Below are 14272 nucleotides of genomic sequence, written 5' to 3' on the forward strand. Positions count from 1 at the left end.
AATATTTTAATATCCATGGCTTTAATCGAAATAACGGAAGAGATTACCAATATAATATATGGTAAACAGTATGCAGCAGCAGTGTTTATGGATCTAAGTAAAGCATTTGACACAATTAATCACAATATTTTAATCAAAAACGGTATGGCATCAGAAGGTTGGTCTTAAACTGGATAAGAAGAGACTCAACCAACAGGAAGCAATACATGAAGTTAGGCGAACACACGTCTACAACGCTAAATATATCCTGTGGCGTACTCCAGGGATCAATACTAAGACCAAAACTGTTCAATCTCTATACAAACAACATTTAGAAAATTACAAAAAACTTAAAGTTAGTAATCTTTGCATACGTTATAACTGTGTTTTGTTCAGTAGATAACACACAGAAGCTAATACAAATTATAACAAAAGAAATAAACAATTGAAAAAGATGGTTTGACAAAAACAGACTATCCTTGAACCTCAGTAAAACTAAAAATAATGATATTTGGTAAGAATAGAAGAGAAAGTCAAACACAAATACAAAAAGACTTTGAAACAGCAAATACAACAAAATAATTGGGTGTAATAATTTTGATAAAATGTCCTGGACATCTCATATAAAAATTGCACAAAAAAAAAGGGCAGAATAAAATAGAGATCTTCTCAACAAAAGAGAAATATTACCTCACAAAAAAATGTATTTTAAAACAATTGTATGCATGTTCAACTCTTAAAAACTTTAGTATATCAGTATGTGGTATGAAATCATGGAATGTATTAAGCAAAGAAGTGAAACAATGTACCAATATAAACGCAATTTTACAGTAAAATTTTGGCGCCTGAGCTGCCAGTTTTTTTGTTTTTACCGCAAATCAATATTACTGCAAATGGCAAAACGGCACCATAGTTGATTACAGTTGAAAAAAGGACAGTTTTTTTCATTTATAAAAAAATGCTGGTAAAACCACAGTTAATTTCACAAATTTACCATGGAATTTATTGCTGCGTTTACACTGCACAATTTGATGAATAAATTGCTTTGAAATCATTATTAGTATTTATTTCTATTTAAAAAATTATTTGAATGTTTGAAAATATATTTTGCATTATCAGACAATATTAAGTTAACATAATTGGTGATTACATGGAGTACATTTTTTTTTCTGCCCAAAATAGAAAGAAAAAATACATTTAGTAAGTAGTACTTCATTCATACATATTATATTCAGGCTTTCAAGGGCCAAATAAAGTGACGAGGCCTCCAGGCCTCGAGTTTGACACCTGTGATGTACAAACCCCGTTTCCAAAGGAGTTGGGAAATTGTGTGTTGGATGTAAATATAAACAGAATACAACGATTTGCAAATCATTTTCAACCCATATTTAATTGAATGCACAACAAAGACAAGATATTTGATGTTCAAACTCATAAACTTTATTTTTTTTTTGCAAATAATAATTAACTTCATATTTCATGGCTGCGACACGTGCTGAAGTAGTTTGGAAAGGGCATGTTCACCACTGTGTTACATCACCTTTTCTTTTAACGACACTCAATAAACGTTTGGGAACTGAGGAAACTAATTGTTGAAGCTTTGAAAGTGGAATTCTTTCCCATTCTTGTTTTATGTAGAACATCAGTTGTTCAACAGTCCGGGTTCTCCGCTTTCGTATTTTACGCTTCATAATGCGCCACACATTTTCAATGGGAGACAGGTATGGACTGCAGACGGGCCAGGAAAGTACCAGCACTCTTTTTTTACAAAATCATGCTGTTGTAACACGTGCTGAATGTGGCTTGGCATTGTCTTGGTGAAATAAGCAGGGGCCTCCATGAAAAAGACTGTGCTTGGATGGCAGCATATGTTGTTCCAAAACCTGTATGTACCTTTCAGCATTAATGGTGCCTTCACAGATGTGTAAGTTACCCATGCCTTGGGCACTGATGCACCCCCATATCATCACAGATGCTGGCTTTTGAACTTTGCGTCGATAACAGTCTGGATGGTCCGCTTCTCCTTTGGTCCGGATGACACGATGTCGAATATTTCCAAAAACAATTTGAAATGTTGACTCGTCAGACCACAGAACACTTTTCCACTTTGCATCGGTCCATCTTTGATGATCTCGGGCCCAGAGAAGCCGGCGGCGTTTCTGGATGTTGTTGATAAATGGCTTTCGCTTCGCATGGTACAGCTTTAAGTTGCACTTACAGATGTAGTGACGAACTGTATTTAGTGACAGTGGTTTTCTGAAGTGTTCCTGAGCCCATGTGGTGATATCCTTTAGAGATTGATGTTGGTTTTTGATACAGTGCCGTCTGAGGGACCAAAAGTCATGGTCATTCAATGTTGGTTTACGTGGAGTGATTTCTCCAGATTCTCTGAACCATTTGATGATATTATAGACCGTAGATGTTGAAATCCCTAAATTTCTTGCAATTGCACTTTGAGAAACGTTGTTCTTAAACTGTTTGACTATTTGGTCACACAGTTGTGGACAAAAGGGTGTACCTCGCCCCATCCTTTCTTGTGAAAGACTGAGCATTTTTTGGGAAGCTGTTTTTATACCCAATCATGGCACCCACCTGTTCCCAATTAGCCTGCACACCTGTGGGATGTTCCATATAAGTGTTTGATGAGCATTTCTCAACTTTATCAGTATTTATTGCCACCTGCCCCAAATTTTTTTGTCACGTGTTGCTGGCATCAAATTCTAAAGTTAATGATTATTTGCACAAAAAAAAATGTTTAGCAGTTTGGACATAAAATATGTTGTCTTTGTAGCATATTCAACTGAATATAGGTTGAAAATTATTTGCAAATCATTGTATTCCGTTTATATTGACATCTAACACAATTTCCCAACTCATATGGAAATGGGGTTAGTAGATGCACTGCATGACTGCTTGTAAAATGCCCATAAAAAGTGGTACATGTCTCCTGTTTTCTCAAAACTTAGCAAAATGCCACAGGTAGCAGCATAAACATGAATGCGCAGTAAATTAGTGTGTCCATGGTGATGACCTGTTTCCATCCATTTTCTACCGCTTGTTCCTTTCGGGATCACGTAGGGTGCTGGAGCCTATCCCAGCTGCATTTGGGTGGAGGGCAGGTTACACCCTGGACAAGTCGCTACCTCATCACTGGGCCAACACAGATAGACATCATACATGCAAAATCCTCATTTAAATAAGGTGGTGTGCATCACTTTTTAATTGCACAGGCAGTCTTAGTAGATCGCACACAACACGCCCACCCACGCTATTTAATAAATTGCACGCACTGTTTAGCGCATGAAATTTGGATCTTGGTAAATCAGTCCCGTGATGTGGTGTTTTGATTTTGTCACAATGTTGGGCCGCAGCCTGCTGAGGGGGAGAGAAAGCGATGGCTTCCCACAGTACCAGGAGAAGTTCATTCGAGACTCCATCCGCAAGTTTCCATACTGTGACACCACACTTCTTCAGCAGCTGGTGAGGAGCATTGCACCAATAGAGATTGTAAGTGAAGAACATGAAAAACAAAAAATCGAAAATTGACGTGTACAGCATGAAATACTGCAAATGACGTATATGTTTTTAAAGAGTTTTAAACAGAACCGAGGCAAGCTAATGTTAGAAGTAGAGTTCGTAAATGATGTTACAGAACCATTAATATTAAATGTTTCATTCAGTTTAGGTGTGTATTTGCTTTGTTTCCAGGGCAACGACCCAACAGCGTTCTCAGTGTTAACTCAAGCTCTGACCGGGCAGATGGCGTTCATGGACGCTGACTACTGTGCTACATGTGGAGAGCGGGCCGCCGACAAGAGGTGCTCTCTCTGTAAAGCTGTAAGTATTACAACCAGCATCCCCGATATTTACCCAATTCACAGGCTTTTTTGTCTAATCTGTGTGGTCCAAAATGCCTGATTTTGTGACAGTATTTTCAAAAATTTAGCAAAGTTTCTCATCAATACGATTTCATCACTTCGATATCAACTTTGTAAGTGTTCTTTGTCAATTCAACCCTAAACAAATTTAACAAAATATGCTTTCTTTACACACAAATTTGAACAGCGTAACAAAACCTAATTTACACTAGATGGCAGTAAAATCCCATTCTCTGAACCTATTGGTAAATTACTGTATTATAACAAAAAACACCACCAAAGGTTCCCTTATTGCAGGCTGCCTGCTCTATTGTCCACAGGTTGGAGACATTCCACGTGTTTGTTTTACACTTGAAAAGTGCTTGTCCAAACTTTTCATCATGTTCCAACACAATGCATTTACACTGTAAAAGCAAATCAGCACAATTCACGGTAAAATACCAGCAGCTATGGTTGACAGGAATTCACTCTAAAAAAAATACAGTCACGATTACGGTATGTTGATGTTGAATCCGTTCATTTTACAGTCAATAACTGTTTTTGCTTACGGAAAATTACGAGGGAGAAAAAATTATATTGTTAACCCGTTTACAAAACTTCCTATAGAATTTACTGTAAAATACTGGCAGATATGGCAAAACAAATTAAGACTATTTTAAGTGTTGCCAATCAGCCTATACCCAGGTGCATGTCATTGGAGGTGGGAGGAACCCGGAGTACCCGGGGAGAACACACACAGTCACGAGTATAACATGCAAACTCCACACGGAAAGACCTGAGCCCGGGAATCAAACCGAGGACTTCCTCATTGTGAGGCACGAGCAGCCTTTTCACCAATACTAGTATCTGCAAAATGCTTGTGTTTCCGTTACATGAGGATTTTAACTTAAAAGTATTTGTACAACCTTTCACTGGACAACTCACAACACACACTTTAGTAACATGTTCCTTCGAGTGAGCTATTAAAAATGAGCCGTAAATGCTTTGTATCTGTTAAATAGCTATTTGACACCAGTTCCAACACAATTAAACACACAGCCGGGTTCATTTCGATGCTGTTTACAATGAAGGAGAGACATAACCCCTCAATTAATGAAACGACTTGCCACAAAACACAAGAAATCATGTTGTAAGCCAAAAGTTAACAAGGTTAATGCGTCAACACAAACCCCTAAAACAATTAAGGTATGCTGTAAATTTAAATGTACAGTTTGCAAAAAATGTATGTCTTTATTGAGCTTGTGACATTATAGTATTTGCTAATTTCATTATTTTCCTCCCACTTCCAAAGACATGCACCTGGGGATAGGTTGATTGGCAACACTAAATTGGTCCTAGTGTGTGAATGTGAGTGCGAATGTTGTCTGTCTATCTGTGTTGGCCCTGCGATGAGGTGGCGATTTCTCCAGGGTGTACCCCGCCTTCCGCCCGATTGTAGCTGAGATAGATGCCAGCGCCCCCCGCGACCCCGAAAGGGAATAAGCGGTAGAAAATGGATGGATGGATTATTTCCACAGTCAAGTCATGTGTTTTCCTTGCATTATAACCATGGTAATGAATGTTATTTACTATTTCTTGGTTTGCAGGGAGCCACTGTATTTACTACTGTGATCAACTATTTTTCATTTTACAATGGTTTACTGTTTCTATGTAACAACTGCTTGCCACTGTTTTTACAATAATTACAATAAGTATAGTTTTCACCGCTTTTGTTGAGAACATTGGGGAATTGTTGACCACAATCTTGAGCAGTAATTTTTGTTGGTAAATGGAAGACGATGAGAGATTGTCATCACACTCCAACAACTCTGTCAATGGAATATCGTTTCTTTGCTAGGTCTGCATTGCAAATGAGAATATTTTCTTATTTGCCTTACACTGGATAAATAAATGAGTGTATTTTGAAGCAAAATGTTCCACTTCACTCATCTTGGCTCGGGTGCATCCCTGGTCACTGACAGTACAGCAACCTGCATCGCTTTTCAGGTAACCATCTAAGGAAAAGGAGCATGTGCGCTACAAACAAACTACCTAATTATTTTCCGTTTATACAAGATTAATTTGATTTCTTTTTGTGATTAATCACATGAGTTAACTCATTAAAGCTGACAGCCTAATATACCAAAACCAGTTAAGTCGGCACGTTGAGTAAATCGTAAATAAAAACAGAATACAATGATTTGCAAATCCTTTTCAACTTATATTCAATTGAATATACAGTGAAGACAAGCTATTTAATGTTCGAACTAAGAAATGTAATTTCCTGAGCTCGTGTGGTGATATCCTTTACACACTGATGCCGCTTTACTGAGAGATCGAAGGTTCGTAATATAATTTACTTGCTGTGATTTCTCCAGTTTGGCTGAACATTTTGATGATATTACAGAACGTAGATGGTGAAATCCCTAAATACCTTGCAATAGCTCGTTGAGAAATGTTGTTCTTAAACTGTTTGACAATTTGCTCACACATTTGTTCACAAAGTGCTGACTGAACATTTCACGGAAGCTGCTTTTATACCCAATCATGGCACCCACCTGTTCCATACTAGCCTATTCACCTGTGGGATGTTCCAAATAAGTGTTTGATGATTTCTGGACTTGTTCAGTCTTTTTTGCCACTTTTGCCGGCTTTTTTCAAAGATGTTGCAGCCATCAAATTCCTAATGAGGTAATATTTGCAAAAATAACAAAGTTTACCAATTCGAACGTTAAGTATCTTCTCTTTGCAGTCTATTCAATTGAATTGTCCGTTCTGGTCCTCAAGATAATTTTGCCTTGCAGAGCGTTAGGCTTTTCCGAGATGTTATTCATTTTTAAATTTAGTTTAAAATGAGTCTGAGTGCCTAAAGCCCTGCCCATCCAATCAATCATGACAGGCAGCTTCTGGGTACCTTGGACGGTTGCCATCGCCGTCCTAATTTGTCGATACACCAGGGCGACGCACACTCCAAACAGAAGATAACCTGTTGTCATAGTTCCGTATAGGTGACGTTGTTCTCCTGAGTAAATGTGTTGGAAAGGAAGCAACTGTATTTTCCTTATTCTTTTTTTTTTTATCATACTTGTGAACCAATGAAAAGACAAGAATAGGCCCTTTTCCACCGCATTTCAGAGTCCAGGGTAGTTTATACAAATCAAGCTAATGACGTACGGAGGAGTGGTTTACTATATTTCTATACTGATACCATGTAAATAAACAGTTATTTTACTAAGTCATTGAAATACAAAACCATCAAATACCCAACAATATGATTTATAAAATAAAGTGTAATTGTTCATAAAAAGTCAGACTTTTGTCTGCAATGTCCAACAGTCAGAAAGTCGTCTTCTCGGTAAATGATTAATTCATGAGGGTCAGGCAATTCCTTTTTGGTCCATTCAAGCTGTAAATAACAATATATAAAGAATAAATATCAGTGTTTATCTCACCTTGACAACACAAACACATCGGCTAAGGCGTTAGCTTGTTAGCATTAGCATTCTGTTCACTCAGGTCGAGGTTAATAACTACACAAATGGAGTGTCACTGACCACTTTTACCACATGGAATAAAGTAAACAGTTAATATTTGATGTTATTTACCTTCATTCCACTGGCATAATGCTTCTTTTTTTCCACATTTATCCAATGAAGTCACACCTGAAGTCGCCGCTTCGAGTCCTTAGATTGATTGATTGAGTGAAACTTTTAGTTAGTAGATTGCACAGTACAGTTCATATTCCGTACAATTGACTACTAAATGGTAACACCCGAATAAGTTTTTCAACTTGTTTAAGTCGGGGTCCACATTAATCAATTCATGGTGTCATACTTCTCCGTTACAAAGAATCCATTCACCTCTTGTAGCTTTGCGGCGTATGAAGTTTGTAAAAACACCCCCGAAAAGGTTCCTGGTCACTGGGAAACGTCCCACCTAGCTAGGAGAAACTCCGAAAAGGTCCTAAAGAACTAAATCTACCCGGGTAGTTTTTGGTGGAAACACAGGGGGAACTTTATCTACCCGAGTAAGTGAGGAAGTTCCTGAAAAAGTTAATGCGGGGGAAAAGGGCCTAATGTTTAGCTCTATCCTTTATGCATCATTGCTTTTATTACCACAAGCTCTATTTATATTTTCTCACACCATTCACATCATTTGACCTAAATAAAGTTAAATAACTAATTCATGTAATTGTTCTTCTTGACATAAACAGAGCTTTGGAATAAGATGAAGATGTTTTGTCTTGAAGGTGACGTACTGCAGTTTGATGTGCCAGAAGCTCCACTGGTTCACTCACAAAAAGATGTGCAGAGCGATACAGGTGCAGAACGCACACTTAGAAAGAGACGCACCACGACTGAAAGAGCTCAAAGGTAATTTGTCTCTTATTTACTTGATACATATACTGATGTAAATCACAGTTTTCACTTTTATTCCGTTCCAAGGGGTCCGTTGAAAACCAAATCGGTTGAAAACTACAAATACAACAACAATTTGTCCCTTTCAAAATTATGTAAATCCAATTTATCCGTTTCAAAGAGCCCAAAACGCAAACACATTTATAGAGAATAATGATGGTTTTACATTCAGCGAACATTGCAATAGAAATGATGAATGAAGACTATTAATAAACCATGCATGTTTCATAGATTGAAGACTCTTGATGGCAAAAAGATAAAACAGAAAGTACTCACACTTTTACGTTTTCCTGGAGAATGATCGTACTTATTCTTCGCATACAAATAAAAATTGAAACCAAAATGAATAAACAAACAGTATTATTTATATAGCATATAGACTGTATATAATATGAAAATGTTATTGATAATATATATATTGTATATATCAAATTTATAATACAGCACAATATTCAAAAACATTTTTACAAAAGTGAATTATTGTCCTTTTTTCTTCTTATCTTAATGAGAAACCTGTTTTAACACTAATTCAGCACAAAAAAATGTAAGTAAACTTCCCAAGCATCAATGCCGCATGTGAACCTCACTGCACGTCACTGCTAATAAGGTCACACATTTCATTTCAGTGTATGATTGATCTTCAATTGTTTTTTATTTTATTTTGACATTGTATGTCTATCACAATAAAGTCAATTTCCAAATCTGTTTATCATTGCATGTTTAATTTTTACTGTAATGAATACTCTGTGGTGAAGTCATCACAAAAAAACAAGTGCTGTTGAATAGTTAGATACATTTTTAATCAGATTAATCACATTTATTTCATTTTAGTCAGTAATAAGATACCAAATCATCACTGTTGTACAGTATGTACCTACTAAATTACGTTGGGGCCACTGAGCACCGATTAACATAACATCATATTTCGACACCCTCTCTAGATAGTGTAATGTTGCCTTATACATGCTACTGATTAGCATTATAGATTTTACATTTGACACTTACACATTTGGTAGTGAAAACTATAACTAAGATGCATGTTACAATCTAACAGCTGGTGTGTAATGAACACAACGTTTACATTATAAACACTTTGTAAACAAGACCAGCACATTCAACTTAATGGCAAAGACTTCTTCCTGACTGCAGCAGCACACCTAGGATAAACTATAATTAATTCATACTTGATGTGGTATCTTAGGATAGCCACCCAAAAAAAAAAGAAACTTATCTTCAGTTTTGTTGGCTCTTTTTATAGACAAGTGGCAACATCCTGACACTTTCAATTTTCTGCAAAACTGCCGTCTGTGTACTCTGCAGTGATCTGTTTGGAAATTGCAACTGCATGCAAAGTCTAATATATAAAAGTTGCAAATGAGACAGGGAAGTGTAAGAAAACTGTTATGATCCATTGCCCGATTTGATTATGAGTTTGTTCTGTTAGTTTGACTACCTCAGTTCTGTTTTCAGCACCCCTGGGTTTGTGTTTTGGTTTCTATAGGTGCTTATTAGTTTCACCTGCCTCTGATTAGTGTTCGGGACGCTCACCTGCTCCTGGGCACTAATCAGAGATTAGTGCCCAGATTCCTGTCTTTTGCCACACACTGTCTGGCTGTCTTATTTGCTTCCACGCAACAGTTACATCTATTGCTACGATTCCAGAGCTAAGCTTTGCTTTTGTTTGCCTGTTTTTATGCTAGGCTTTCACGCTAGCTATTTCCTTAGTTTAGCTTCTGGTGCAATCGGCACGCTAGTTTTTTGTAGTTTTTGTATGTTTCATAGACAATAAATCATTGTCTCACCTATACCTTGCCTCCAGGGTTTTCTGCTGCATCTTAGGAGAACGACCCGTGCATAACCACGCGACCACTTCGCTACAAAAACAAGATTTAACAACTGAATTACACAGTTATTTTTATCAGCTCACTGTTAAATGTTGAATATATTAATTGTTATTATCATTAAACAATTAACATTTATTAACCCATGAACATACACAAACGTACCGAAAATTGTTACCATTGAGTATTGGTATCGATTCCGTATGGCACAGTATTGGTTGAAATATGAAAGGTACACATCCTTATTTTTAAAATTTACAGTCACGATCAAAAGTTTACATACACTTGTAAAGAACATAACGTCATGGCTGTCTTGAGTTTCCAATACTTTCTACAACTCTTATTTTTTTGTGATAGAGTGATTGGAGCACATACTTGTTGGTCACAAAAAACATTCATGAAGTTTGGTTCTTGGCCGTGCGTTTCCCACCGTTGCCTTCAAATCAAATCAAATCAAATCAAATCAAATCAACTTTATTTATAGAGTACATTTAAAATGTACTACAGGGCTAGCCAAAATGCTGTACAATGGGCAGGTTAAAAGATAATACGAGAACAGAACACGATAAAAAAATAAATAAAATAAATAAATCATAAAAACTGGTTCACAGCAGGTGTATACTGGGGCGCCATTGCAGGATGGATATCACTCAGTGTTAAAAGCCATGGAATAAAAGTATGTTTTTAAGAGAGATTTAAAAACAGGAAGAGAGGAGGCTTGTCTAACACTCAGAGGTAGGTCGTTCCAGAACTTGGGAGCAGCAGCGGCAAAATCTCTGTCACCTCTAAGCTTCAGCCTTGTGTCAGGGACCGTCAGTAGCAGCTGATCGGCTGATCTTAGGGATCGAGTGGGGCAGTAAGGCTGTAGGAGGTCGGAGAGATATGTTGGCGCGAGGTTGTTTAGACATTTAAAAACTAATAGAAGGAGTTTAAGTTGCCTCTGTAACGCACAGGGAGCCAGTGAAGGGACGCTAATATAGGGGTGATGTGCGGGTCTGTGTTAGCAGACGAGCAGCAGAGTTCTGCACGAGCTGCAGGCGGGCAAGGGAGGTTTGGCTTATGCCTACATACAGGGCATTGCAGTAGTCTAAACGATTCGAGATAAAGGCGTGGATTATTTCTCGAGATCATGTCCTGACAGAAGCGGTTTCACTTTCGCTATTTGGCGTAATTGATAAAAGCTTTTTTGAACGACGCTGCTGATTTGTTTATCAAATTTAAAATCTGAGTCGAACTTTACCCCCAGGTTTGTGACACAGTCGCTGAGATACGGGGTCAGAATGCCGAGGTCAATGTTGGGGGAGGGAGAGCGACTTGGACCGAACAACATAACTTCTGTTTTGTCTTCATTTAGGCTCAGGAAGTTAGCTGAAAGCTAGGCTTTGATGTCATGCAGGCAGTCAATGAGACGTTGAACCGTGTTCTTTTGTGCCATGGGAAAATAGATCTGGCAATCATCGGCATAAACATTTTATGCAATACCGTACTTCCTAAAAATAGAACCAAGGGGGAAAAGGTAAAGCGCAAATAAGATTGGGGCAAGGATTGAGGCCTGGGGGACCCCATGTGGTAAAGGAGCTGTGGAAGACATAACACTGTCTATTTTTACACAAAAACTCCTGTCGGCTAGGTACGACCGGAACCAGTTGAGGGCGACGTCCTTAATACCCACACAGTTCTCAAGACGAATGATTAAGGTGGCGTGGTCGACGATGTCGAACGCGGCAGACAGATCTAAAAGCACCAGGACAACATATTTACCGGAATCAGTTGACAGGAGGATATCGTTAAAAACTTTTAGAAGCGCTGACTCTGTGCTGTGGAGGGCTTCAAACCCGGACAGGAACAGCTCAGTGATACCATTATCCTCTAAGAAGGGCAACAACTGACTGTAGACAACATTCTCTAATATTTTGGAAATGTATGGAAGATTACAGATAGGTCTAAGGTTAGAGAGAAGAGAGGGGTCGAGGCTTGGTTTTTTAAGTAGAGGTCGTACGATTGCATTTTTAAGCTCTACTGGAACTATTCCAGAAGAGAGGCTACTATTGATAATGTTAAGGACACTTGATCCAATAGTAGCAAGTACCTCCTTAAACAGGCGAAGGTGGAAGGGCATCTGCAGGAGAACCAGAGGGCTTCATATGACTAACTGTGTCATTTAAAAAAGAAAAGGACATCGGCTCAAACTGAAATACCATAATTGATCTCACTTCATGACCATTGCTGGAGAAATACTATACAGAAACACATTTACACACTACTGCGCATTGTACAAAACAGGTTGTTTTTTGGCGCATTTAAAAATCAATATCTTGAGTAGGACTGTCAAAATTAAAATTGCAAAAAACATTTTAAACGTGAAAGAATAAAAAAATAAAATATCTGAACTCATCGACAGCTGAGCTAGATTCTGGGGTTGGCCGAAATGTTCTCACAAGATGTAGTGTCTCTTTAAATATCCTTTTTGAAAATGGCCCTGCAAATATATGTGTTGTCTTGTCTAGTCATAAAACGACAAGGCGTGTTGGCTGAGTTCTTAAAGTTTGTTCCACACCGGCATTTCTACATTAAACAACCTAAACGGGGCTACTTCTCATGCTCTCCACTATGCTGGCATGCTGGGTAATGGAGTTCTTATGTTACCTGACTCCTACATCACTATATATATCTGCCTTAGGCCATCTACTGTAAAAGGCCTTACTGACAACAACATGTGATCTGAATGGCTATTGCAACTGTCTATTACTGTATGTCCCCGTTCACGTACAGTGCACAGACGCCCACATTGCAGAATCTGAAGGCTCGAGGCAGATTTGGTACAGCATGGCAACATAAACTAGCTGAATTCTGGTTGGATAAAAACTCTATAAAATAAAAACAACAGCACTTGAAGGAGCATAATATGACATGAAGAGAATATGAAACATTTTAGATATTTAGGGAACGTAGATGAAAAATTACTTTAATCATGATCATGATTTCTGGTTATGTTAGGCCAGCAGAGAAGGCTTTGCTGGCCCTGGCGGTCCATCTCTGCATACAGAAATGTTAATATTTGATTACTTATGTTCCTTGGCAAGTTTCACTGCAATAAGGCGTTTTTGGTAGCCATCCACAAGCTTCTGGCAAGCTTTTGGTTGAATTTTTGACCACTCCCCTTGACAAAATTGGTGCAGTTCAGCTAAATTTGTTGGTTTTCTGACATGGACTTGTTTCTTCAGCACTCTCAACACACTTAAATCAGGACTTTGGGAAGGCCATTCTAAAACCTTAATTCTAGCCTGATTTAATCATTATTTTACCACTTTTGATGTGTGTTTTGGGTTATTGTACTGTTGGAACACCTAACTGCGCCCAAGACCCAACCTTTGCGCTGATGATTTTAGGTTGTCCTGAATAATTTGGAGGTAATCCTCCATTTTCATTGTCACATTTACTAGGAAAGGTGTTCCTGGGATTAAAGGTCTCACCTTTTCTACTCCAACCATATTGCTGGGTATTTTGGCCAAACAGCTCAATTTTTGTTTCATCTGACCACAGAACTTTCCTCTGGAATGTCTTATCTTTGTTCATATGATGTCAGATGAAAAACAAATTGAGCTGTTTGGCCACAGTACTCAGCCTTATGTTAGGTGGAGAAATGGGGAGGCCTTTAATCCCAGGAACACCATGCCCACCGTTAAGCATGGTGGTGGTATTATTATTCTCTGGGCCGGTTTTTCTGCCAATGAAACCGTTGCTTTAAATAGGACAATGAAAAAGGAGGATTCCTTTCAATTTCTTCAGGACAACCTAAATCATCAGCCCGGAGGTTGGGTCTTGGACGCAGTTGGGTGAAGCTTGCGAGAAGCCTGTGGATGGCTAACAAAAGTGCCTCATTGCAGTGAAACCTACCAAGGGACATGTAACCAAATATTAACATTGCTGTATGTAACCTTTTGATCCAGCAGATTTGGTTACATTACCAGTAGACCAGTGGTTCTTAACCTGGGTTCGATCGAACCCTAGGGGTTCGGTGAGTCGGCCTCAGGGGTTCAGCGAAGCCTCCACCGCAGAGGTCAAGACACACCAAACTCATCGTGTAAATAAAAACTTCTCCCTATCGGCATATTATGGATACCCCCAAACAATGTTCCCTGTAATTTTCCATCTGATTTGCAGGTGTGTAATTTTT

The 14272-nt window shown here is 38.3% G+C and overlaps 1 protein-coding gene across 2 annotated transcripts in view; it reads left to right on the forward strand.

Annotated features, from left to right (window-relative positions):
• The window catches only part of LOC133557670 (ankyrin repeat and MYND domain-containing protein 2-like), a 52957-nt gene that overhangs the window by 30500 nt on the left and 8185 nt on the right, over window positions 1-14272 (forward strand). The window contains exons 8-10 of one of the 2 annotated variants that reach the window (XM_061908352.1): window positions 3351-3486; window positions 3688-3816; window positions 8086-8209. In XM_061908352.1, the coding sequence (XP_061764336.1) occupies window positions 3351-3486; window positions 3688-3816; window positions 8086-8209 (389 nt within the window). The remainder of the gene's footprint in view (window positions 1-3350; window positions 3487-3687; window positions 3817-8085; window positions 8210-14272) is intronic. The other variant, XM_061908353.1, reaches the window with a different exon arrangement.

Source organism: Nerophis ophidion, linkage group LG08 (assembly GCF_033978795.1).
Source record: "Nerophis ophidion isolate RoL-2023_Sa linkage group LG08, RoL_Noph_v1.0, whole genome shotgun sequence".
NCBI lineage: Eukaryota > Metazoa > Chordata > Actinopteri > Syngnathiformes > Syngnathidae > Nerophis > Nerophis ophidion.